The sequence below is a fragment of the Hippocampus guttulatus genome, chromosome 10, assembly GCF_054856545.1.
Source record: "Hippocampus guttulatus isolate MCC_2025c chromosome 10, RoL_Hgut_1.0, whole genome shotgun sequence".
Taxonomy (NCBI): domain Eukaryota; kingdom Metazoa; phylum Chordata; class Actinopteri; order Syngnathiformes; family Syngnathidae; genus Hippocampus; species Hippocampus guttulatus.
In genome coordinates this window covers 12117150-12144473 of record NC_141270.1, presented here as the reverse complement: position 1 = coordinate 12144473, position 27324 = coordinate 12117150, and the positions used below count along the sequence as shown (strand labels likewise).

The 27324-nt window shown below is 40.4% G+C and overlaps 4 protein-coding genes across 4 annotated transcripts; 2 read left to right on the top strand and 2 right to left on the bottom strand.

The window, feature by feature from the left end:
• Window positions 1-352: 352 nt before the first annotated feature.
• On the bottom strand, window positions 353-16879 carry kif16bb (kinesin family member 16Bb). Its single transcript, XM_086122476.1, is given in 14 exon segments — window positions 353-880; window positions 882-1380; window positions 1382-1639; window positions 1641-1738; window positions 1740-2534; window positions 2953-3043; window positions 5059-5111; window positions 5840-5922; window positions 7663-7800; window positions 7896-7947; window positions 8072-8191; window positions 15107-15199; window positions 15914-15933; window positions 16843-16879. Coding segments are annotated over 14 exon segments (2865 nt in total).
• Window positions 16880-17236: 357 nt separating this feature from the next.
• mad2l1bp (MAD2L1 binding protein) lies at window positions 17237-19169 on the top strand. The gene is made up of 3 exons (XM_086122183.1): window positions 17237-17525; window positions 18095-18351; window positions 18470-19169. Exons 1-3 carry the CDS (start codon window positions 17276-17278, stop codon window positions 18995-18997), a joined length of 1035 nt encoding a protein of 344 aa, XP_085978309.1. The 5' UTR covers window positions 17237-17275; the 3' UTR covers window positions 18998-19169.
• An 84-nt stretch (window positions 19170-19253) lies between these two features.
• Window positions 19254-23702, bottom strand: ephx5 (epoxide hydrolase 5). Its single transcript, XM_086122182.1, has 9 exons — window positions 23443-23702; window positions 23147-23363; window positions 22870-23050; window positions 22117-22326; window positions 21920-22049; window positions 21239-21450; window positions 20434-20542; window positions 20228-20353; window positions 19254-20146 (listed from the first exon to the last, which is right to left on the bottom strand). The coding sequence occupies exons 1-9, from the start codon at window positions 23463-23465 to the stop codon at window positions 19948-19950; spliced, it is 1407 nt and encodes a 468-aa protein (XP_085978308.1). The 5' UTR covers window positions 23466-23702; the 3' UTR covers window positions 19254-19947.
• A 62-nt stretch (window positions 23703-23764) lies between these two features.
• Window positions 23765-26866, top strand: cst3 (cystatin C (amyloid angiopathy and cerebral hemorrhage)). The gene is made up of 3 exons (XM_086122184.1): window positions 23765-24046; window positions 24178-24279; window positions 26419-26866. Exons 1-3 carry the CDS (start codon window positions 23846-23848, stop codon window positions 26494-26496), a joined length of 381 nt encoding a protein of 126 aa, XP_085978310.1. The 5' UTR covers window positions 23765-23845; the 3' UTR covers window positions 26497-26866.
• The last annotated feature ends 458 nt before the right edge of the window (window positions 26867-27324 follow it).

Genomic DNA, 27324 nt, shown 5'->3' with positions numbered 1-27324 from the left:
CATGTACATAACAACCATATATGAGATGATTAAAATCCTTAAAATTAGAAAAAAAAACGATCAAACGAATTAAACTGGAAGAGTCACAGATTTATCAATTTTATCAGATATCAAATTTATCAGCACCTATGCTGGTAAAACGAGGAAGCGAGTGAGTGGTGGTAGGTAAGTGATGGAAGAACAAAAGGTGGGCTTTAAAATTCTACAAGTCATGTGATATAAAATGTCAATTTAACGGAAGGAATGTATCAGACATCAAAAGTGGGTGCAGTATTAGCAGTTCATTGCACTGGTTGCTAATTCTCCATGTATCTTCAAGCTGAGCAGCTCATTACTGTCTGCCAGTTGTTGATCAGACATTTGACAAATAATTAATCAGGCATGCTGCCTCAGTGGAGCAAGTGAAAGTTAATTTCCACACCTCTGCCTCTGGAAATGAATTTGAAGCAAGCACGGGCGGGGTGGCTACTTTCGTCACACTTTCAGGGTGACCTCTGGTCCTCATATTTGCAAAGATTAGATCCAGACTGACAACTCCGCACTTGTCTTCATCATGTAACACCATGCAGCGTACATCAGCGCGCTGACGAAGAGTCAAGTTGAGAAATTGTTGATGGCGGGGCCTGATGGCGATTGAGCGCGGGCTCGGATAAAAGACAACATCTTCCTGAACCAGACCAATGTGTGTTTCAGTAATTAAAAGCTGAGACATAGTTTCAATACAGCTACTAGAGCTTAAGCGGACCTTTACGCTTGTGTACAATAAGAGCTGCACATCCCCAAGGATAACTGATGTGCCTTCGTCCATGTTGCAATAAAGAAGATAAATCAGACCTGCAAGACTCCACTGAAACTGGCAGCACACCCTCACCCCGCCACCCCAACAGAAGGTCAGGTATCAAAGCCTGTGACTCCAATGGTAATCCGTTGCCAACTGTCCTCCAGTCACCATTAAACAGCAGGTGCCGAGAGACCCGGCTGTCCCCAGGGCACAGGACTCCTAGTATGGCCCAAAACACCTCTTGGGTAAGCTTCTGGCTGTGAGTGTACAGACCCAAGATGCTTTCATGCGTAGCTCCCATCACACGCAAGCCGTGGCCTGAAAAGCTTATCTGCAATTCCTTTAAATGAGAGAAGGGGAGCTGGTGGAACAATACCAACAGCTCCGATTCTGCAGTCAATGTATAAAGACCGGTGTCCAAGAGGACCAGGACAGCAGGACAGGGTTCAAGTTGGCTACATTTAGCTACATTCAACCAAAAGAGAGCTACAGGTTTTTGTGCAACCCACAATGTGCTGGACAGGACTGACCGTAGAGATTTTTTTGGGTGTTGAAATGAGAGATTGTGTAGGTTCACAAGGGCAGCGGTAAAATCTATCAAAACGTTGAATCTCATTTCTTTGCACAGTGACATCGTTATCTAATGCCTGATCCTTGTTTGTGGTCTGAAGTGTAATCGTGTCATTCACTGGGAATATCTCTGCACTTGTTTTGTCCTCCCGCACTAAATCAACATGAACTGTTTCTTGCTCATGAAGGCCATCTGGGTTCCAATCCGCATCAACGATCTTCTGTGTATGGGACACGATTGCTGTAGTATGTTGATAATCGGAGTCCTGAATATTAGTCATACGCTCTGGCCCAAAGGTGTTTCATTATTTCCGTCTGGACTTGTTGTATGAGTGGTAGCTCTTTGACCACTGAATAAATAAGACTATTGTTGAAACATGAAAAGAAATAAATCTTTTTTTACCAGGGCGAGGACTTGGCAGTCGATTACAGACATGACCTTGCTTTCATTGACTAAAGAGATGACATGATTGAACCAGCGGGTCACAAATTGCTTTTTTCTTTCCTCTTCAAACTGCTGCAGTAGCGTGGATGAACTCCAAAGGAAACGCCGAGCATCTTGGACAATCCAACTCATTCTGTTGACTAAGGCACCCAGTGTTGAGCTTTGAACTGTAACCACAACGTCAACTTTGTTCTGTGTTACCGGCTCATCCAAAGAGGCTGAATCATTTATGTCTCGAAAAATCTGTTGTCCTTCTAAGATCGCTTCCTGGGATGAACAGCAGGATCCCGGCGTGCTCGGAGCGTTTCCCTGAAACGGAAGTGTGTTGGTTTGCTTGGAGACAGACATGGAGCTCGTTTCCCCTGCATGCTGAAGGTGGGACATGTTGCCTAATGAGCTCCCACCAGAGCCAGGTCTCCCCTTGCAGCAACGAGCCACAACACCTTGGATCTCATTAGCATTCCCCTCTGGCTTCATGACACATCCATCACCCAGGCCCAGGACACTTGTCTGCTGGAGGCTGGCATCCCCGGACCACACTTCCGCTTTTGTATAACTTGATACTTCAGCAGCATTCTCAGCTTCCCTCCAAGGGTGCTTAGACATCAGCTCCGGTCGTGATTTATGACACAGAACTATCTCTTGCTTCAGCTCACCCCTGGTGCTTACCCCATTCTGATGTGTGCCTCCATCCAAATCGAAACTAGTGTGAGCGACGGGACCTTTTCCAGGTATTGCCTATTTTATATTGTGCCGGTGGAGAAAAAAAGAAAACAGTGATGGATCACGTTCCCTTTATGCCAACTACAATCATTTGCTTTCAAGGTACAATATACAATTACATTTGAATGCAAAAAAAAAAAAACAACAACAAAGGCACCTTGAAATATTAAAAATGCATTGAAGTGCTCTGTATGCCTGTTATTTTTTCAAATGTGTAAATTTGTTTAAACCCCGGTGGGAGAGTGTAATAAGATATAAATGTACATAATCCCTCTAAACAAGCTAAGAGACAATTTCATGCCTCTGTATGGTGGCCCACTGAGAGTGGATAGGTGTTATCCTCAATACTACAGACCAAGTAGTTTTTCTTTACTCTTTTTAATCATCTTAATAGCGCATAACTGCTGTACTTGTAGAAAACAAACATACTTACAGTCATTGTGAATTTATTTGGTGCCTCAAAGGTAGAAGCGCAGGTAATGAGTTCAGACTCCACGGTCTTTGAAGTGAGTAGATCAAGCTCACTAAAATGAATTAATAAAAATGATGGACGCATGGGCACAAATAGACAGTGTAACGTGTGATCATGCTGCAAGCAATTTCCATTTTTACATTGAAAATCTGTTCAAGGTGAAATATATTATTGCAGCAACTCTAGAGCCCACTTTAGAAAAAGCAGCCTTTGTTTGTAGTTTGTGTAAGGCACCCATCAAAAGGTTGGATGATATTACAGCCACCCTACCAGCTGTGAAATTAAGAAGAATGTGTGCATGTTGACATGGGATTTACATATCATATGCGTTGCCTTATTATAATCAAACCATCCATTTTCAATACTGCTGGGGGGGTGGGGGGGTTGTACACATTAATTAAAAAATGATGAGAGAAACTGTAACACTAATGGGTTTGAAATTCCAATCTGCATTTCATCGATGATGTAAAGTTGGCTAATGTACATCAATTGAATTAGTAGCTACTGAATTCTTCTGACGTAGAGCAGGGGCGTCTACATATTTTCTTTCAAGGGCAGCATATCGAGGGAAAAGTAAAAAAGGACTAAAAGGGCCACTGACTTTGTCTTTAACACGCTATATCCAATTCGTCAGTGTTCCTGTTTAATATTTTCTTTGCATTTTTGAAAATCCGGAATAGGTGTCTATGAAACCAATGCAGTAGTAGTCAGGTGCGTCTTGCTTCTCCACATGACAGTCTTGTGGGCTTTTGCACTGAAAGCACAGATCTGCTATACTAATTTACAAATCTATTTTGTTGGCTTGGTGGTTAGTTCTGCCTCCATTATTGGCCTCCCCACACAAAAAAAAATATGTCTTCCATCTGCTTTTAATGTCTTTTTCCTCACACTTTTTGTTCCCACAAGCAGAAATCTCTTGCCTTGTCACAATCCCCGAGAGCTCTGACCCTGGTCATCATCAAAATAAAAGACATACTCTACATTGGCCCTGAAGATAAAACAGGCAGAGTTCTGTGAGATTTTAAAAAATAGGGAGAAAAGTACACTGTAATTCTCAGGGTATGCTGACAACATTTCACAGGTGTGTTCAGCTCAAAACTGTTTCGTGTTTCACAGATAAGCTGGTACGTTTGGGATCATAAGCAGATTCTTTCTTTCTCCAAATATTAGTCTTTGATAAAAGGTTAATCTTATCACTTTGTTAAAGCTTAATCTTTCTATCATCAGTTCATAAAACTGTTTTGAAGCTTGTCTAAATTTCAGCAAATTCCAGCTTGGCATTTCTGTTCTTTTTCATGAGTGGTTGCATCATTTGCCGTCAGTTTTACTTGTGTCCGTGGCAAGTCTTCCATGGTAGATTGTGAAACCTTCACTTCTGAAATCCTGAGATTGGCAATCGCAGGTCACCACAGCTCTAAAAATGTTTGTCGTCAACTGTCCCTTATCTTGTACACCAGGGCTTTCTTTCTTCTTCAGAGCATTCCAATTGACTGCTTTGGCCATGACCGATTTTTGGGCAGTGGTACTCAATTGTTATAATACTTTCAGAGAAGAGTGTAATTAAACCACCATTTGTGTTGATACTGAGGGAAAGAGACATTTCATTTGGCTCTCTAAGTAAATAAATTCAGGATCAAGCGGAATTGCTTTCAATTCCAAGATGACTCATACTGTACAAGATACGGATTGATACTGATAACCATGATGTGTTTTTTGCACGTCTATCACAGCATGTCAGGGGTGAACTTCAAGTGAAGAGTGATTTATTTATTTAATTTGAAAGGGACACGGTGGTATGCTACAGACTGAACTACAGAACCTAACCTGGGACAGCCTCCAGTCTGAGCTGTCTAGACTAGCTATGATTTACACTGGCGCAGCTTGAAAAACTTCAGGCTGGCATGTCCATTTGCATGCCCCCACTTTTCACAGAAATGCTGCCATGATTTATGGCGTTGATTTTGCAACGACAGATTCTGCACGTCAAGATAGAGTCGTGAATCAGATGTAACCGGGCCTTTGAAAAGGAGTTCTAGTGTTTTTGGATGCATCCGCCTCATGTCTTACCTCGGAGGGCCAAGTGTCATCTTGGACAAATTGTTAGATTTAGATTTTGGCGTTCATCTATATCAGCCCACTCTGCGGAGGATGAAACAAGACAAGACTGGAATGAAAATAATTCAATTAGAAAATGTTTTAATTATACCTTTTGCTTCAAAAGAGAGAGGGCACTTCATTTAGTACATCCGAAATGTGTAAAGCTTTGAAAATTAGACATCGTATATTGACCATCACGTGTCATTTCCCATAAATTCACTATCCTAAAACAGCTCAAGCTTTTTTGTGCATTCATCAACTAGCACCATTTTGCTCATATAAAAAGGTATTCAGCTTCTCTCAGGAAAATGTGAAAACTAGATCAAAATGATTGCGATATAACCTATGTACCGATTAATTTCTATGCGGATTTGGATTCCTTTCTTAGCCAATATTATGTAGACACTAATAGGTGCCCATTGTAACATGGGCTTGCCGGATGTTGCACAGGTTATGCAGCCAACAGTACAAATATTAGAATTCGAATCGATTTCTATATTTAAGTAACCTTGAACTAGATTCTAAACGATTTAATTTTGCACAACCTCTCAAGTGTCATGTTGAACACGTACACAAAACATTTACACATTTGAACAATACGAAGACGGAAAAAAAAGGTGTCTGACTTGCATTAGAAGAATGCAATTAAGCCAAAGCAACGGATAAGCTTATTGAAAAAGGTTTAGCAAAAAGTCTTTAGACCACAGACAGGCAGTGCTCTATGTCTGCTGCGGTCAGGCTCTGACTTCACCTGCTCTTTCTCTCCGAGATCGGTGGCTTCAGTGGGGTGGTTAAAGCGTAATATGTTTTTTCTCCCAAGGTGTATGACGGCACCTGAACAGAAAGGAGGGAGAACATCAAAGGGTGGCAAATGACCAAGCTACCTGCAATCTCAAAGTATTTGGAATTAGTCATGCAAGCCCTACAAAAACATGTGCAGCAATTCAAGAGTTGAGGTTTTTCACAACATTTGCCATAGAGAGCAATGATGTCGTGTCAGAACATGATCCATAATTCATGAAAAGTTCCTAAGAACCAGACCGATAGAAACTTTCCTGTCAATATTTCAACTCAGCAAAGCGTCCTCACTGAAACCCTGCTGGCATAAACTGGGAGTTGGCCTACATTTCCTCAAACGAGCAAAAAGGAATGACTTGCTCTGAAGAAAGCAATCTCCAACGTGAATGGCAGTGGCCATAAGTAAACCATGGGATGATCTAAGCGGTCAAGGAAGGCTTGCTAATCCTCAAAAAGTGATAGAATTGAAGTGATATTAAGCTTTATATATATGAGGCTCCGATTCATGCAATCACAGCCAAAGATTTTCTCAAGGCCTTTGCCGTGCAATCGCTCGCCTCGTCGCCGGCTCCAGCAATTTCTAATCTTGCAACTCCAAATGACTTAGACAAGTGACAAAGCACCTGCGAGGGCAGCCTCTGATAGATTCCAGCTGTTGTTGCTCTGAAAATTACAAACATTTGTTCAAGAAAACGCCTTCAGATACAGCTGTTTGTGAAGGGGATATGGGAAAAGCTGCAATGGTGATAAAAGAAGGCTAGCAGAAGGCTGTTCTGCACTGTTGAGTTGTTATCTCAGAAAGCCAAGCCCTGATGAAGAGGAGGAGGCAGTAAGCTGCAAGGCTCCAAGCCCCAACCAGCAGTGCCAGTTTGGACGAGAGGTTAAGAGTCTCAACACTGTTTGACTCAGTCCTTAGAAAGAGTAAAGCTTCGCTCCCATTTCAAACCTGTGCGCCCTATCGACTTGATCACCCAATTAAGGAAAACAGCCTGGGGCTTTGTCGGCCTCTCACCCTTCAAAATGTTTATTAAGAGAAGCTATCCATTTTATGAAAAGCTGTCTTTACAACACATCCATCCATCCATCCATTTTCCACCGCTTATCCGGGGTCAGGTCGCGGGGGCAGTAGCTTTAGTTGGGAAGCCCAGACTTCCCTCTCCCCAGCCACTTCTTCGAGCTCTTCCTGGCGGATCCCGAGGCGTTCCCAGGCCAGCTGGGTGACATAGTCTCTCCAGCGTGTCCTGGGTTGTCCCCGGGGTCTCCTGGCAGTGGGACATGCCCGGAACACCTCACCAGGGAGGCGTCCAGGAGGCATCCTAATTAGATGCCCGAGCCACCTCATCTGGCTCCTTTCGATGTGGAGGAGAAGCGGCTCTACTCCGAGCCCCTCCCGGATGACCGAGCTTCTCACCTTATCTCTAAGGGAGAGCCCGGACACCCTGCGGAGAAAACTCATTTCGGCCACTTGTATCCGGGATCTCGTTCTTTCGGTCACGACCCATAGCTCGTGACCATAGATGAGGGTTGGGACGTAGATCGACCGGTAAATTGAGAGCTTCGCCCTTTTGCTCAGCTCCTTCTTTACCACGACAGACCGATACAACGTCTGCATCACAGCAGACGCTGCACCGATCCGCCTTTACAACACACCAAAGGCAAAAATGTGACGCTGCGAAAGCAAAGGACAACATTGATTTCAAGAGATGAAACAGTTTGATAACCAAATTTGGGCACAAGCTCATTCTTTTCTCCGAGAGTGTAGGGGGGCAAGCTTACCCTGAGTCAGCTGACAGGGATGAGTTACTACGGTGCCATTGACTGAACACATTGCACCCTCCTGAGGAATGAGAGTCACAGTCCCCGCGTGGTTTTCAAACGCACAGTGGTTACCAACGCGCTCACAATTACCATCTTCTATGAGAAACAAAAACATAAAGAAGGCAGTTAAGAGTCAGTGAATCAACAGATGATGCAACAATGGGTTCTATGATTCAGTAACCCTGACTCACCAATATTCCAGCCGCAAGATGCTTTGTTGGCGTTTTTCATGGTTCTGCCTTCCTACAGAGGTGATTAATCAGGAGACAATAAGTAAGGTGTGTGAGCAGTTGGCTTTGGCTGGTGATTAATTAACAGAAAACAGAGAATGAATGCCAGTCAGGTGAAGATGAAACGCTCCATTTACTTTCAAATAATATAGGACGACGCCAGTGCTGCGCAAGTCTTCATCAGTGCCTATGAGATGGGGGAACCGGCAGTCCAAAACCAGTACATTTCCTTCCTTCTTCAGAGCCACTGCCTCCTCCTATGGGACACAAGAGATTACCCTGAGAAGGACAGAGACCGTCTTAAGAGCCCGTAGCTGAAATGGCATGAAATAATAAAGAAAAAAAGCTGACAGACATTTAATGACAACCAGCAGAAAACTAAATTCTTTATGACTGCTCTTCCTTGCCTGAAGGCCAAGCAGAATAGCCGGGTTTTGCCCATGTGTTGCTACGAAGCAGTCGAGTGGCTGACGGGGAGAGAGATGCAATAAATCATTTAGATTACCATGGTGGGAGTCAAACTGTACATTGTGTTCGCCGAGCGAAAAAGACACAGAGCCAGCAGCCACACACACACACACACACACACATTGAATAAATTGCACCATTGCCATTGGTGATGCAAAACAATCAAGGTTGTGTCACGTTTAACGTTCCCAAGCTTGTACAGAGGCATAAAAACAAACTTCTTCCACATCATTATGAATGTCTCCGTATGGAAGGAAAAACAAGCCAGACATTGTCTTACGCACGGTGGGTCTACCAAAGTTCACGTAGGCCGACAAATTCGCCCCTTAGGTCGTACAATCTGGAGTACAGACTTCTCAGAAAAACTGTTGTGAGGTCACACAATAACATGCTCAATGAGCATCATAATTATTAATTTCCACAAATGAGTTTTGATTTTTCTGTGGTTTTGTGATTCCTCCACAGAACGGGTACTGGTGTTTCCCAGAATTGGCTCATCGTGCGACACAGGAAGAAAGAAGTCCCCGATCTCTCTCTTGGCCGTTCAGTAAAATAAAGAAACAACGGTAACTTAGTACATTAAAAATGGTCAATAATTTAACAGTAGATGATTTTTTATTCTATTTCAATAAATTACAAATAGTCAAAACAAAAAGCATAAATCATAGAATGGAATGCACACCACAAGTCAACTTTTAATGTTGAGAAACTAACCTCTCAGGCTGATGCGGTTTTGCTTTCTACCATCACGTCACTTAATAGCTAAAATGCAATTTGTCAAGTTTTACTGTACAATCATTGACTTCTTATAAACCTGCAGGGCAATTAAGAATGGTGAAAACCTTGAGGCATAAAGCTGACTCGCCTTCACCGATCCTATGCTCACTTCATTGTTCACTCAGCCTACGTCAAGAGTCAGTGGGTGAGTAATTTACATTTATTTTAGTTTAATTTTATTCGAACGGTTTATTTTTAAACCTAAAAAAAATACGTGCGTTATAAAGGTGCATCTCAAATTATAATTTGACATTTGTAGTTTACAGCAAACAAAAAGCCCCCATTCACCAAATCAAAAGATTATTACAATTACTTGGGAAACAATTTGTAATCAAGAAATGTCGGCCTGCAGAAAACTTTGTTCATTCATCAAGATTTAATACTTAGTAGGAGCTGCGTTTTGCATGAATTATTGTTTCAATACGGTATAGTATGACACAATCAGCTTGTGACCCTGTTAAAGTGTTTTGGAAGCCACGGTTGCTTTGATAGCAGCCTACACCTCCAGAGGTTCAGGTGTGGCAAATTTCCAAGCTAAATAAACAAAAGTATCATGGTTATTTGATGTAGTTTAAACATTTTGATAAGAAATCCTCTTTTTAAAGAGTCACGACAAAACCATGCAAAACATCCAAAATCTAAAGTGGATTTCAAATAAACAACACAGATCAAGTGCCTTTTTTTATACATTAAAAAAAATGCGACCAAGCTAAATAATTTCAAATAACGTAACTTCTTGATTAAAAAATGAAAAATATAAAGTAAAAAAAAACAACAAATAAAACAACTGATATAATGTTTTTAGTTTTTTTTTTTTAAGTGGCTCCAATTAACACAATAAAAGCTCTCCTAGTGGGCTATTCCTGACGACATTTCTCATGCATTAAAATACAGCATGGAACACAGTAAGGACAGTGATCAAGTTGAGAAAACATGGCACAAGAGTGACTACCAAAAACTGGACATCTCTAAAATGAAAGAAAGAGGCTAGAATAAAACTGATCAGGAAGGCTTCCGAGAGGCTGATATAAACATTGAAGGAGCAACATGTGACAATGTATCTTTGTCGTAGGGGTAAAGACCAAGATTAAAAAGTTAACAATGAAAAAAATCAAATTTAAAAGCACTTCAAATCTTCAAAACACATCTGGGGAAAAATAGTTTGGGCTGATGAAACCAAGGTCACGTTTTTGATCATGCCAAATGCCATATTTGGCATTGTCAGAAAGGAACCTGGCACATAAGTCAATAGGTGACTTGAGCTAGGCCGCTGTGACCTTTTTCCTGGCTCGACACTTTCCTATTGATTTGCACTCAGGTAACGCTTACCAATTGAAACCGTGAAGTCACATATTGTCACATGAACTCGGCAAAGTGGGGGTCGGCTAGACACCATCTCTCTTGAGTTTCATTTACGCTCTTAAAGATTTGAACTGATTTATCTTGGCTTCTTTCTGTCTCACGAAACCGGTATTTGGTGTTTAGACTTTGTAGCCACTGTACACTGTAATTATAAAATACAAAAGCACCGACACCGAGTGTTTCATACAGTCCCTCCATCCATCATTCAGAAGATGTAAATGTGCACGTCACACCACCTTTACATTAACTCTTTTCTGCACCAATAACAATAACCTGTAACCTGATCAGATGTAACCGATGTCCCCGAAAGGGTTAAGCAACCATACTGGGCTATTCTTACTATTACTTACTATTATTTTAGACTAGGATAAAATGGTCCGGAGAAAACAAAGCAATTTCCTCCTCACTTGACAAGAAATGAAACATTTAACCTGGGATGACCTACTGGGGTCAAAGAGCACACTAAATTAAGCCATGAAAGAGAAAGTTACACTTCGGCAAGTGTTCACGGCCAATAACCTCCTTCCCAAGGCTTTGGGATTCGAGAAGCTGAAATCTATAGCCAAGTGCAAATGCTACTCAAAAGAGGTTTCTTTAATTAATGTTGACATTTGCAAAAGGAGCATTTAGGATTCCATTAAATACTGTCATCAGCAGAAAAAAAAAAGTTCTTTGAGCATTTGACAGTTCTTATTCACTCATATGAATTTCAAACCATCCAACTGCAAGCCAACTAATCACTCTTAATACCCCTCGGCCATGTCTGTGGCGCAACATGCCAGCTGAGCAGAAATTTGCAATGAATGTTGCAGAGAAACCTATATGCATTTTTACAGTATTAATACATACACATATTGATTGGACTGAAAGACAAAATAACCCATAAAATTATGATTACTTTTTAATGTACAAAGCGGTCAACCACAATTATGCATTTTACACAGATTTTTTTCAGAAATTGTGGCCCATAGTCTGGTATGAACATTTAAATTTAAAAAAAAAAGGTAATAAATAATGATTCCTACTTGTTAAGTAATTTACCCATGCGATACCAAATTTCAAATGGCATTTTGGATTATAAATGTAGTACACGGGAGGATGCAAAATTGGCGGTGATATGCATAATCCGTCTTTTGAGGAGAATGCAGTAGAGATATTCAAATGTGTGAGTGTCATGGACTATCAGTATGTTCCTTGTTCTTCCAGATCGTCTTTCATTCTGCAAGAGACTGCTCTGGATCCATTTCATAATTTGTTTCTCCTGACAATTCATTCATGCATTCTAAACCGATTATAAAATACGGAAAAAACTACATATAGACCTAAAAAAAAGAAAGAAAGAAAAAAAGCTCTTGATTAACTTGTCTCATGGCCCTGGTGGGAATTTCAGTAATACGATTTAATACAAAAAAAAAAGTGTGTAAAAGTATTCATTTAAATTACAAAGTATGTGCCAGAAATTTTATTTTTGTATCGACCAGTGGTCAAGGGACATATGAGTAACCTGCAGGCCTATTCTAAAAATAGCTCACCGGTGATGGGACACAAAAGAATGTTGTACAAGTGATTATTTTAAAAAATGTCAAGATGTTAACACACAAAAAAGCATTACATTTTTATACTTTTGTCTTCTAATTATTGTGGGAAAATATTCTGTCTTAACATAAGTGTACATAAATTATTAATAACATTTGACACAATTGCTACTTCAGAAATGTGCATCAATATGCCCACGAAGTAGGTCTCAGTTTCAAAAAGATTGGTGACTCTCCGTATAGGGACCGCTGGCACATTGAACCAGACCGTCTCCAAAAAAACTTTTCATACATTCAAATTGGATAAAGCTTGACAAGTAGTGATTGAAGATACAGATATTTCGCTCTAAGTACCGAACCACCTCTGATGTCTGCAAAAGTAGCCCATGACAGAATCCCATTTATTTTTCACCTACACGAAATGCAAATACGCTGGCGAGACAAATGTCACATCCAAAAAGTTGTTACAATGATTGTAGTTCTGGCATCACCGGAGCGCCTTCTGTTCACCGGCACAGTGGCCTTTTGCTCGGATGCCACAAAGTCTCTTCAGGAATGCAAACTGCTGTAATGATACCTATTGTCAAATGGACAATGTTTACCTCCAAAATAGATTCGGAAAAAGTTGCTTCATTAATACTGAATGCTCACCAGTGCAAGATTAAAGTGCCATATGTCAATAATGAAGATTTCTTAATTAGGAGCAGTGACAGCTGCTAATGATTTCCACTACCATTGTTTTGTATAAAGGGCTTTCAATCCCCCAAATGTCAGCCGCTAACTGACAGCATTGAACACTAATACTGCAACATACACTGACACATATAGGTATGAAACATCATCATTCAATAATAATGAATAAATAATTTGTTAAAGCCAGTGTTAGAAAATACCTGTTTTCAGACTTTTTTTTTTTTTTTTTTTAGAAATAAGAGTAGTAAGAGGTGGAATGAAATCTGCTCAATAACATGCAACTGATCAAAGTATATCCGCAAGCATGTATTATTGGACAATAAATCAACCCCTACTTCTCATGACAGTCACGATCCCGGTTTATGCATAATGGAACAGGCTACTTGGCGAACTATGATGGAGCCCAAAACAATGACATTTGGTGTGATTTGGGATGTTGGAAAACATTCAGAGGAAATGTGTTCAGCAGTCACTGTGAACTATTGAAACAAAGCGTTTTTCTAGAACCTCAGGGTTTTCACAAGCTCGCAGCCTCAGAAGCAATATTGGGTTGCAGGAGAGTGCATGTCAGTTTGGTTTCTGGTTTCTTCTTCCAAACATTGTCACACTCTCACCTGAGGAGTACTGTATTTCAACAACTCAACTTTTGGCTGCCACTTCAATCTGAATAGATGCAAAGTTATATTTCATGCCAGGTTGACACTCTCTTTCTCTCTCTCTCTCCCGCCAACACAACTTCCAACATTTCTGGATGTTGAGAGGAGCTGCAGAGACACCAACTGGCGGGGTGATTTCATTGCAAGCACAAGTGTCAAAACTGCTTCTGTGTTGATCACAACAAGGCAGAAGTAACCAAGAAATATCGAAGGTATGACGGATGAAATAATTAAGAAATAAAACGACAATTGCTCCCAAAAAATCTAAACTTCCATCAGGCGTTTATATACGGAAATGTCTGAAAGTCAAATAGACATTAACTTGGCTCAGGAGATTCCCCATGAAAAAAGGGTTCAGCTTTAGATATATAAAATACAAATTTGCACACCGGTCAAAAGCCCCCCCCCCCCCCAAAAAAAAGTACGGTAAGCAGTTGTGAAACTGAGTAAGCTTCAATAAGATGCAACATTTAATTCAGAACCAGAAGTTCACCTTGATTGAACCTAATCTGAGGTGATGTGACAATGTACAGTGAAAATTGGATTTTCTATGATTAATTCAAATTGCTTTCAAGCCCAGATAGACTTACCTACCCTGACCGAGATTGGCTTAACTCAAGAGCCATAGCAATTCTTTGTTCAAATAAGATTTGAACCTTCTTGTTTAAAAAGAAAAAAAATCTACGTAGATATAAGAAAAAAAATCCAGTTGAAACATATGCCCTATATGTTTTATAACACACAATACAATGAAGACTGTCAACACCAAGAGAGCCAAAGTGCTTGATTCGAACACATAAGCTGAAGAGAGAGTATTTTGAGTATTAATGCAACTGTGTTCTGCTGTGTTGACACACAACAAAGTTCAAATTTTCGATTACTTTTGGTTTGCATTGCTCTCATATTTATAAGAAGTATGCTCATACGTCAAAGAGTAAGGTACCATTTTTGACCACGGATATGAGGGGACTGAAGCAAACAGACGCAATTACAGAACAAAGAATATTGAACTGTAATCATTTTTTTTCTGTCAGTGTAACGTGATATGAAAGGCAAACAAAAAACAGTTGCAGAGTTGAATTTAACCAATGCAGAATTTACCACTGCACTCCAAGCACAAAAATGGTGGATACACGTGAATTTTCTCAATTCAGCAGGAAGTCTGGAAAATCTGGGGGCGGTGGGCACAAAAGAAATTGTTTGCTTGGCAAGTTCGTTCTTTGTGAGCAAAATGAGATGTAAAGTAGGGCAAGGTGCACTCTGAGGGGAAGCAGCTGGCAGTAAGACCTAAAGTGGAGCAATCATTTGTTTGTTTGTTCCAAACAAAAGTAAGACATTGACGTTCAGAATGCTGTAGTTATATTCATTAGTGTGGTGCAGGAAAAATTAAAACATTTAGTAATGCAACTGAGGAGAGTGGGGACTCATGTTTGCATGACTGTATTTAGACCCATATGTGGAGGTTAGGAGCAGTGTTGCATTGAAAATGAAAAAAAGAGAATCCAGATTACAAACTTTAATTCCTTGGGGCGAGTGTATAATTATTATTTGTATCAATATGCATATCCAGCATTACAAATTGATAAAAGGTTTCCTGGGTACATCTCATTTCCCTCATTGCTGTTCTGCTTTTGCATCACTGAAACAACATTGTCAGTTTTTAAAGCATCCCATACCTGACCTCTGTATGAAATGACACCATATTCCTCGTGCTTCTCTCTGATATTTTGGAGAACAGGCCTTCACAGATCCATGGGATTAAACATTTTTCTTCCTGGCAAATTAAACAAAAGAAGTGCTTACAACATTCAAAACTCTGTCGTACTAGTGACGTTGTTATATTGTCTTAATGTGAGTTTCTATGTATTGCTGTTGACACAAAGCAGCAAGCAGAGACCGAGGCAGCGGAACAACGACCACGAAAAGTTACTGAAGCGTGAAGGCAATCTCTTCATCCCTTGTTTTAATCACACAGCGGTAGATAGTGCGCATTGAGAACGTTATATGTAATTATCAAGTATGTTGAAAGGAGCAGTCATGCTGTCCTCGTAGACATTCATTTACTCCTTGGAAGAGTGAAATTTACATCTGAGTGCAAGGTGGGAAATGGAAAAGCTACGCGCTGCTGCACTCATCACCTTTTCTGATTAGTGCAGGAATAAATGGAGACAAAGGAAGAGAAAAGCGGGGCTGTCTGATGAGGTCCGTTCCGAATGTAAAAATGCATCAGCATTGCATTCATGCTCGCTAAGCGTGAGCACGACTAGAATAAAAGATCCTCAGTGTTGATTTTATTGGGGCAATAGCAGTGAATGACGGATTTTAAATGAACCGTGGTTATGAGAGTTCATCTTAATTTTCATCAATTTGACTTTTTTATGGCACCTACACAAAACACAAACTGCCTCGTCGAAGAAAAAAATAAATAAAAATGACAAGGCCATTGCTGACCATCCGCATCTCCCATAACAAGCTTTGCAACACTTACCTCCAGGATCTCAGATATACCTGCATTGGTTGAATTTACACACAGTTACAAGAACTTGTGTGAGCCCTTTGAATTGCCTGGATTCATGCATAGGAAGCTCTGAAAAATGTCATCTGATCTTCATCCATAGATCACAAAAGTAGATAGTTATTAACAAATAGCACCCAAACAATTAGAAATCTCCATGTTTATCATGAAAACTATATGTAAACGTTGCCAACAGCTCACGTTGGGTGATGCTTCTTGAGAATAGAAAACTCAAAACCAGTGTGTTTTCATAGCACATCCAATTTGGTCTCATCGATTGTCTTGCTAAGTTGCCCGTTTCCCCTCTCACATTACGCCTTGCAAAAGTAATTTCCAGTGTGAATGTTTACATAAGGGCTGTTCCACATTTTTTGACTGAAGATGTACTTTTCAAGCAACCAACCTTCATTACCGCACGTGCACGCGTGCGCGCGCACACACACACACACATACACACTTCTTTGCAAGTTCCATTGGTGAATTGGACATGAAACAAACTTTGAAATGATGATTAAAGATATACACAAATAATAATAATAATAAAGATGTATCGCAACAGCTCTGATTGCAAGCTGCAATTGCAATGTGGTCATTTGACCACCATGGGCTAAACAGACATTCGGCCTCTGGAAAGCTCTCCCCTCCTGACATGAGAAACTTGGGCTGTCCCGGCTAACTCTATTCAAATTGACCGATTTACTTTAATTTATTCTGCTCTGTCTCATATAATCATATCAAACCTGAACCGTGTCATCTTTGCAGGAATGTCATAACTATTGCATGTGATGCATGGTGAATGACACATCAAACATAGATTTAAATGTATGTATCGGAAGTGGGAAATCGAACTCGAACCGATTATGCAAACTGTTTTTAACATGCGGTTGTCAGGAAAATCCTACCAGTACTGTTCTGTACTCTGAATGCCACTTTCAACATGCACGAATGTGAAGTTGTTTTTTTTCTTGAACAGTAAGCTACACGTGTTTGCAATGGCTATTTTTAAAGACACATTTGATCACTATTATTGCTCTTGAATCCTATTAAAGTAGGGTGCGACTTAGTGAAAAGAGGAAATTGCGGTCCCGATGGAGACGTTTGACAACGACAGCTCTCACCATTTGATAGTGTCAATTACGACGTTTCCGTCTGCATTTGAATGCATCGTAGGTTCATGTGTCCCATGATCCCTTGCGATATTGGCATTCAGTTACTCGGCGGCGGCAACTTTCAAATCGATAGCACGGTATTCGCGTTTACCCCCCCCCCCCAAAAAAAACAAACAAACAAAAAAAACACACGCATCCAATTGCAAAACCCGAGCGCAACGGAATAATGAAGAATCCGTCCCCGTCTACAGAAAAACCTCAGGAAATGGAAGTGGCAATAGCGCCACGGTTACTGAATGTTCCCGTCGATTCAAATTCACACGGATATTCGGAAGAATCTGTCGATGCGGCAGACGGTAAAACAGTAGTGGGTGAAAAGGAAGTCAAATGTTCTGAACGCGAATTGAGAGCAACCCTCGATCAGATCAACAGCGCCGAAGAAAATGTTATCAGCGTCACATCCAGGAACTTCCTTGGTAAGAGCAGATTTTGTTGAAAAGTCTTACTTTGAATGTATTTTGGGTCGATTCATCTATCTAGACTACAGCGTTTGCTGTCGTCTGTCTCATTTTAAATTGATCTTCATGTCGTTTCATTTTAATTTAATTTACCCTGGATATACACAGACACGGGTGGCACAAGTAACTTGCAATCTGTACTTTAGAAGTAATGCACATACTTTTCGGGGATTCCACAGCATAAACACCGATTCAATTCCAGTCCTTAAGTAACGCAAAAAAGGGCAGATTCTGAAAAGCTCAAAAGTAAAGAACATAAATATATCAACATGAAAAAAGAAACTGTACCTCAAACAAGTATACAGTCTTTCCTTCCAAACACGTCACCACCCATAATTGCCCAACTGGCCATTATAACAAATGAAATAAGTGTCATATTTGTACTTTGTTACTTCCAGACACTGTTCAGAGATGAATGTTGTTTCCATCCTCCTCTTAATGGAGAATATGGTTGTTGATTCACATCCAATTACCTCAGATTTAGAAAATGGGTCCATTGTTCATCTATTTTATGCTTGCATTGACAGAAAACATGCAAGAACGAGACTGCTGCGTGACAGCTGGTAAACAACTATTCCACACAGCTGAGAGTGATGCAGAGATGGCGAGAAGGGCCATGGAGGAGGGAATTGTCAACGTTGTCTTCCCGGGAACTGTGACTCAGGAAGGCTGTTGTCGTTTTGTCAGCGAAATCCTGAAGTGTATTCTGTATCAGAGGCAACAACTGCCCATGACCTATGACCAACTAGTGTATTCCCAGAAGAAATGTCAAGACTCAAAAGTGGTGAATGTCCAATCCTACCGCACATTATGTAGATAAGAATCTCATCATAGCTGTGCAAAATATTTTTGTTCTGATTTAGTCTTCATCCACTTCTTCTATTTATGTTCTTACTTCTCAGGATGAAGATGTCGTTTGTCGAAGGCAGTTGAATTTGGCAGATGTAAACAGGCGTAAATGTCAGGAGACGCTGCAGGACCTGGAGGAGGTGCTGCATCAGCTGGAGGTGCTGTTCTGCCTGAGCAAGGTTCCCCAAGTTCTGCTGCTTATGGGTGGCTCACTCATCCTCCCCAAAGAGATATACGAGATCAACCTGGAGGCGCTGGTATTAGGAAGTGGGGATCATTGCCTACGGGTGTCGTCATGTTTAAGAGAACTCTTCCGCACGCTTTTTGTAGCTGACCTTTTGTCTGATAGTAGACCAGGCCGTTTAATGCCCACCACAGTCTTGGCACTGGCACACAGGGACTGTGGGGTAGGTTGGTTTCATCCTAAACTCCAATTTAAAGTGCCATCTTGTGTCAAAAAGCAAGTTATTGCTCTTAGTACTGACCTGTGCACTTATGGAAACAAAAACACAGACATAGTGGACTGCCACGAATATGTGTGGTTTCAAGCACCTACAGCCATCAAAGGCTTTCGAAACTAACTGCAAATGTGCTACTTTTTAAAATTATGGTTCAAATTAATTTGGAATATATATACAGCATTGTAACATTTTACTGGCATATTTTTAATGAAACACTGCAACATTTATTGGTATTAAAATTAAATTGATTCTTGATTTGATGTTTTATTTAATAATGTGGCAAAAATACCAAGCTTTACATGATGAAGACTTTGGGGGCCAGTGATCAATTAGCAAGATTGAATAAACCAATCGGATCACAAGATGGAGGCATATGTCTATTTAAATAGCTTGTTTATATACTTGTGAAATGTTTACAATCAACAAAATGATTCAAGCATATTTGCCATACCTCAAGAAAAAGTGATTTTTCAATGTAAATGTTTGTTACCAAATGACCTGAACATAATTTTAACAATGCTGCTGCTTTCAAAACATGCAATACATACAGTAAAATTACAATTAAATATTTTATTTAACCTTTTTGAAATAATTTGATGAGTAAATGGACTTTCCCCATATTCAATTTTTTGCACCCACCTGTGTGTGTATGTATGGTTACTCTATGTGTGTGTGCGATATATAGCCACATATTGCAGGATTTATTTATTATTGTTTAGAATGTTAACTTAGATGTTGTTGAAGCCCTGTGTTGAAGCGGTTGTGAGCAGTTACGAGCAATGTGGCCATATGCATATGATGCAAATTGTTTCGTGAATGTAAACACAGTCAAATCAAATACTGTAGTATGATTCACTTGAAAAGTATGTTGAAATAGAGATTCAAGGAAATCAGTGTTGGTTCACTTGACCCTGCAGCGATTTTTAAATCTAGTCAAAATCTTTCCCGTTTTTAAAACCTACTTTTTATAATTGTGTGACAATTAAGAATCATAATGATTACAGACTTAGGAGCATTATTTCGTGTGATGTTGTAGGATATGGGGAGCGCAGACTAACAAATGTATATATTCAACGTTCCACCTTTCGAACAAACTGGATTAGATCACTGGCAAGCAGCTGAGGCTCCTCAAAGGCAGCAAAGTGACCACCTCGAGGCATCATAGTGTATGAGACGATGTTATGAAACCTAATTTGGGCCCACATTTTAGGGCAGTGCATCAGCTCTCCAGGGAAGGCAGCCAGCCCAGTCGGCACAAATATTCTTGTTCTACAAATTACAACAAAGGATTATAGTCATCACGTGACTCCAAAAATACCGGGCCTCAAGTGTGGTTATGAATCCACAAACCTTGAATCAATCCGTTTGTCAAGATTACTACTGAGGTTCTCTTTGTAGAAGCGCATGGAGGAGACGATGGAGCCTGTGGTCCAGTAGATCATCACGTTTGTTAGGAGGTCGTCCAGGCTAAATTTCCTGTGCAAAGCAACAATAGATGTGAACGATCCCATAAATACTGCTGATAAATGGAAAAAAGATCAAATGTACTCTCAGACCTTTCCAGTCCACCGTCCTCCAAGTGTATGTTCTCCAGGTCAGTCCAGGTGGAGAATTTCTCCAGAATGTAAGCAGCCAAGCCTACAGGAGAGTCATTCACTCCACAGCCTGTTAAACCAATGGCAGCCATGCATAAGCATGCCTCTCTTACATGCCCATTCAGACCGAAACCGCCAAAGTGAAATGTGTGTGTGTGTTTATCCAGTACATATATATATATATAGAGAGAGAGAGAGAGAGGCTGGTTAGCATGTCCGCCTCACAGTGCAGGGATGCAGGGTTCGAATCCGGCCTTCCTATGTGGCATTTGCATGTTCTCCCCCCGTGCCTGCGTGGGTTTTCTCCGGGTACTCTGGTTTCCTCCCACATGCATGGCAGGTTCATGGAACACTCTAAATTGTCCCTCAGTAGTGAGCGCGAATGGTTGTTTGTCTATGTGTGCCCTGCGATTGGCTGGCAACCCCACCTACTGCCCTAAGACGGCTGGGATAGACTCCAGCACGCCCTGTGACCTTTGTGAGGATAGATGGATCAGAAAATGGAGTGTGTGTGTGTGTCTATAGAGAGAGAGAGAGCATTTATATTTTGTTGTGGTGACATTTTTTCTTGGATTATTAATTTAAAACCAAAGAATTTGGCAAAAAAAATTGTGATTAAATGCGAAACACTTTATCATAAAAGCACATCTAGCTGTAGTGTAAACAACACAGCACTGTATTCAAATATTCAGTCAAATCTGCTGTAATATAATGAGTATATTTGTTTACCCTCCTTTGCAGTACGTTTGTGTTTTTGCGTGCTTACCAATACTGTCTGGTTTGGTTGCCTGAATGTGCATGTAGCCGGTTTCCCTCAAGATGGTCCACACATTTTTTTCAAAGAATGGGAACAAGCGGTGGACATCTTCCCGACTCAGACCAACCAAGAAGGGCAGATAAGGGCCAATCAGGAGGGACAGCAGCACTTTAAACCCTCTTCTTGACAGAATCATGTTTAAGTGGAGACCTTTCACACACCTGTATGGCAGATTAAAAAAAAAAAGATTAAGGAAAAAACAAAGGGCCTCAATCACTTACAGTGCATATGCACACTTTTATTTTTTTTTTTGCTTCAGTATGCACTTCTGACACACAAAGCTGTGATTCGTCAATGTATGTACTTGAATGTCTACATACTCTGTGAAAAACCTCCTCAGACCTTGCATAGGCAGAAATAATGAGCAACTTTTGTGTGTGCAGAGTAACTAGTAACATTTTTATGCATTTATTAGTGAATGACGCCCAATGTCAAGCAAATGATCCTGCAATTGCTATGCTTATTTGAGGAATTTGCAGCATCAGTGTCTATTGCACAATGAATGCAAGCATTGTTCCACACCAAAGCTCCAAATTGTTACCGTGGGAGTAAACAAACGTGTGGGGACAATTCCAGCACCGTGCCACCATATTGTCCACTGCTGAAGCTTGTTTTTGCAAGCTGTCTTACTGAGGTTTCATCTGTGCCATATTTGTGGTGATGAGAGCGCCCCAGTCTCCTCCCTGCAGATAGAACTCCGAGAACCCTAAACGCTCCATCAGCTTCAGGAAAATTCTGGCAGCAGCAAGACTGTTGAAGCCTGCACAGAGGGAGATAGAGTACAAATGTAAAATGCCCTGAATCATCTTTCTACGATGGAGAAATACCTTGTTTATGAGGGGCTTCAGAGAAACCATATCCTGGTATAGATGGACATATGACCTCAAAGGCGAGATCAGTATGGCTCTCTGTGAGAAGTGGCAAGATCTTGTAGAATTCAAAGAAAGAGCCTGGCCAGCCATGGACAAGCATAAGCGGGACAACCTTTTGATTCTTTTGTTGAGATGGCCGCACATGGATAAAATGCACGTCTATTCCTGTTGGGGAGAAGAAAAGTTTGAGGAATAGCACTGGAGAAATTCATGCACATTTTTGGTGCCACATTGAAAATGATCATTACAATACAAAACATCTTTATTCATATCGCGTTTTCACAACAGCTGCAGCAGTCGAGTCATTAAAGTTAAAGTATGGATTTTTGCAGATGTGTTATATGAACGTCAGAGAGGTTGAATAAAAGGACAAAGTTGCCCCACACACATTTCGACCACTGAGATAGTAACAAACACGCTGTGTCATCTCAGCAAGAAGTGGTGGAAACTTAAATGGTAGACCTTCTGTTACAGTATTATACTACTTTGTAGGACATAGATCCTGCAAAATTATGATAAAGAAATAATTATGAGAATAATGTCAGAATTACAATCGTGTTGATATTTTGTTGGATATTTTCAACATTACCATATTTTACCACCTTTTTATTTTTCAGTTTATAACTTTTCTCATAATTTCCCTGTTTCTTTTCCATTGCAGGGCCCAAATATTCCTTCCCATGTGGTCGCAGTACATCAGATGAATACCTTCGATTTTAGTTTTGAAGTGTGGATACTTGTTCAGCACTGCCACTTGTTTTTTCCAGTCAAACTCGTGTCTCCAGTAGGAAGCCACTTGCTTGAGGTAAGTTGAATTGAATCCATACTCAAAGGCACTATCTTCCACAGGGTCAGTGTAGCGGGTCTTGTCAAGGCGCTCTTGAAGGACCTGAGGAATTGCCATTTCGCACATGATTTTTGCAGTCTAGGCCACATTTTTATATTTTAACAAATGTGAACACATTAAGTCAACCATCCAATTCACCTTGATTTCATCATCGGAGGTTTGCACCTCAAAAGAATATATGTTGTCGTCTTCGGACTGTGGTTTCTCGCCTGCTCCCCACCAACCTTCGCCGAGAGGAATAGTTTGGACCTTGTGACTTCTTCTGTGCTGCATGTACAGCAACGCAACGCCTGCTGCAACAGCAGTGCCGATCACAACCTGCTTGTGGAAAGCGTCCAAGCTCAGGAAGGAGTCTCTGCAACATGTAAGCACACGATGTGGTTGATTTCTCGTTGAATCAAATTAAACATGCTCTCTTGTAGAAGTTTACTTACTTCAAAAAATGTACTCTTTGCATTTTGTTCGTAAATGTGAACGCCCACTAACGCGCATTGACTAAAAAGGGGAATTTCAGAGAACTTCCATAGATTTTCTGAAATGTAAATGAATACCAAATACTAATATTGAGTATATTATTACCGAATGCAAGACGCTGAAAATGAACCGAATACGAATATCAGACGAAAACACCTCGAGAAGTTTACTCCCGGAACAAAACGTCAACAGCCGCCAGCCCAAAGAGCTCCGAGAGCGTGCGTTAAACGACTTTGATTGGCTCCAAAATGAGCCAATCATATCGCGCGACTCAGTTGTGACGCATTTGTTTATAAAACCGAGAGGAAGACCGGCCGGGTCAAACTATATTTTGTAGCCTTGAGTGCGACGAAATAAAGGAGTATGATTTTGAAGGTAGTCTTTGTTTTTCTTGGGGTCGTTTGCGCCGTAGGCCTCGGCAGGCTTATCGGGGGGCTGACGGATGAGGACGTCAATGAGGAAGGTGTGCAGAATGCCCTCAACTTCGCCATTTCCCAACATAATTTGAAAACGGAGGACCCTTTCCTCAGAGTAAAGACTGGCGTGGTCGGGGTTAAAAAACAGGTAAGTGACGACGTACAGATTACAGTATAGCAACAAATCAGCGCATATTAGATCGTTTGTCATTGGAATCTAAACGACAGTTTAGGGAAACAATACCAGTACAGTAAATCCATATGTTTGTTTGTTTTCAGATTGTTTCTGGAATCAAGTACGTCATCACCGTCAACATGGCGAAGACTAACTGCTTGAAGGACGCTCCAAATGAACAGTGCGACCGCCGTGCCGATTTTCCGGTATGAATCGTCATTACTGGTTTTTATTTCTGCACAGCCTGTGGAGTTGGATCACGCGGTATTGGTTACCAAATGTTTTTTTACTTGTAAGATTCCTGGTTGCAATTAACCGTATATAGAGTGCTCTGACCTACGTGTTAAAAATAGTAACCTATCCACAATACCATTCTGCCGACTCTCCTGGCAGTCAACTTGGCCTTTCTTTGCAAACGGTTGTACCCTTGTTACTGTAAATATTTTGACTATCTTACGCAACTAGGAGTTTTAAGTGGACTTTGATGCTATGTAGCAATGTAAAAGAACACTGGGACTGACAGACAGGCAAGGGTGCATTTGATTGGAGATTTGGATTCAAATGTCAGAGGCAAATGAACTTAGCGTTTTCTCATCAATCGACTACAGGGGTAGGGGACTCCGGGGATGGCTATCTCCGGCCTTTTTTAGATCTCTCTCTACTTCAACACGCCTGATTCAAATGATCAGTTCATCAGCAAGTTCTGTAGAGGCCGGAAACGATCAGGAACAATTAAACCAGGTGCGTTAGAGTAAGGAGGCATCTAAAATAGGCAGAATATGGCTCTCGAGTTCCCTACCCCTGATCTACTACATTCAAGTGTATCTCAGGGGACAGCACTTTACAACCTGTTCTACAAATAAGAGGCAAAACATTTTTACTTTGTTTTTAAAAAAAATTGTCTCTCCAGGCTATTGTTCCATGCAAAATTTACATGTAAAACAAGTGATCAAGCAGCAATCGTCCGCTGGCTAAATACTGTCAGATAGTAAAAGGCAGTCATCTTGTTATTGTGTAAATTGCACATGTGCTGATTACTCAGTTTGCAGTCAAATTCAGCAAAGGTCCCATGTGATGTCTTTTGAAGGTCATGCAAATAATAATCTTGTTGAAAGAGGAATCCTTTCTCCCCATCTGCTGGGAAAACTTGTCAGGGCCAACAGTCGAAACTGAACGTAGTCATTGACCACAATCAAAATGACATGGAAAGTTTAGCTTTTTCAATCTTTTCTCTCCGAGTCCGATTATAGTGGCAACTCGATTCAGGCGGTGATTTCAATCCGTGACCAAACCTTTAACTCAATGTACTTGTTTTTCAATCAACTTTCCTTATTGAAATTGATGTTAGTGTCATTAATAGGTTCCAGCACCAAAAAAAAGTTTCTACTGTTTCATAAAACCATTGTAGACATTATGCAAGGTTTTTCAGTGTGTAATTACCATAGTAATTTTATAAAAAGTTTCATGACGCATAAAAACTTGCATAACTTATTACTTAAACGTTAAGCACCTCTGAAGACGCCATAGTTTCGCATGGCTGACCGTTGCACAGGGACATGGCTCAAAGATCTAGCTTGTTCACTTTATTTTTCCGGGAGGTAATAATCATGGTGTTTCTGCCGGGGGGGAGCCTATCTAAGAGACAAAATATGATCTTGACAACTACCATTTTATGTTGTCATTGGTCATGTCTGCATTTATGAAAATCTGACTGAACCCACATTTTAAAATCACTAACATTAGCAGTGCTATTCCATGGATTTTAGTGCCATGCAACAGCTTCATTTGAAATTGGAAAATTAATCAAATTTGTTTAGTTTTCAATTATTGTGCTTAAGTGTTTATGCTCCTTTATAGTAAGTGCTACTTTTATATCTAATTTGATAATATACGGAACAGGGGTGGGCAATCCCAGTCCTGGAGGGCTGCTGTCCTGCATGTTTTCCATCTCTCCCTGTTGCAACGCCCCTGATTCTAATGATCAGATCATCAGTGAGCTCTGCTGAAGCCTGATCTTGAACTTGTTCATTTGAATCAGGTGTGTTGCAACCGGGAGAGTTGGAAAACATGGAGTATACCCCCCCCCCATTTAAAAAAAAAAACCCCATCAGTTAGGTGTGCTTAACTTGCATTCAATTTTGAAAGAGTATCATGTCACGTGGTACATTGTGTTTCCTTTTTCTCTCTGTTGCAGTTCATAATCGGTACATGAACCGTTTTGTCTCCCTCTGTTGGTCTTTGTTTGCTTTATGTTCCTCTGGAGGGTTGTAAATTCTTTGTGTTTTACATAACTGCCCAACAAATCTGATTCTGATTTTGATATGGATTCTGACCTCTTTCCTCAGCCTTACCAGTGCACATTTTCTGTGTGGAGCCGCCCATGGCTGAGCGACATGCAGCTGCTAGAGCCAAGGGACTGCTAGAAAATGAGCCACGTGGGAAAACATCAGTATACTCGATTACTTTTAAACACTTATTAGTGTTCTCAATCATAGGAAAGATGATGTACTAAGTCAACTATTTACAGAGCATGCAAATAACGACTAGCAGAAGAAATGGTCAAAGTATCAGAATTTTATGTTGGGTTGTATCATTTCCCTTTTTTTTTTTTTAGCATTTTAGTGAAACTACACATAGATGTGCACTCTTTTTTTTTTTTTTTGCTTTTAATTAAATTTATTTTAATGAAACAAGCTTGCTACACATAGATGTGCACTCTTGCTAATTTGCCTTTTATAAGCAAAGTGTTGTGTTTTAATATGAAATTAAAGTCCTGAACATTTTACAAACAAATCCCGTGTGAGTCACTCATATCGGGCTAGATTTGCCCGTTTGAACATTTTGGTAAGTATTTTAATCTACGGCAGGGTGGAACTGCCAATGGACAATCAAAATTTATGACAAGCAAATAAGTCATCAATGTGATAGAATATTTTTTTCATATTATTGAAATACTCATTATTTTTTAGATTAAATGATGAACATTGAAAAATCAACAGATTTTAACACACTAAGTCAATAGGAGTCAGTATTTCAGATGTGTTTCGGTTGAATCAGAAGGTTGATATCATTGGAAAGCTTGCTAAACATTGAAACTGACAACATAAGGCTAACTGGGTTTTTTTCCGATCTGCTTATCCTCCCTCACAAGAGTCATGGGGGACACACCCGATGTCTGCACGTGTGTATGAATTATTCCAAAGATAACATGTTGAGTCCAAACTGTAATTATTTATTTTTCTGTCGGACTA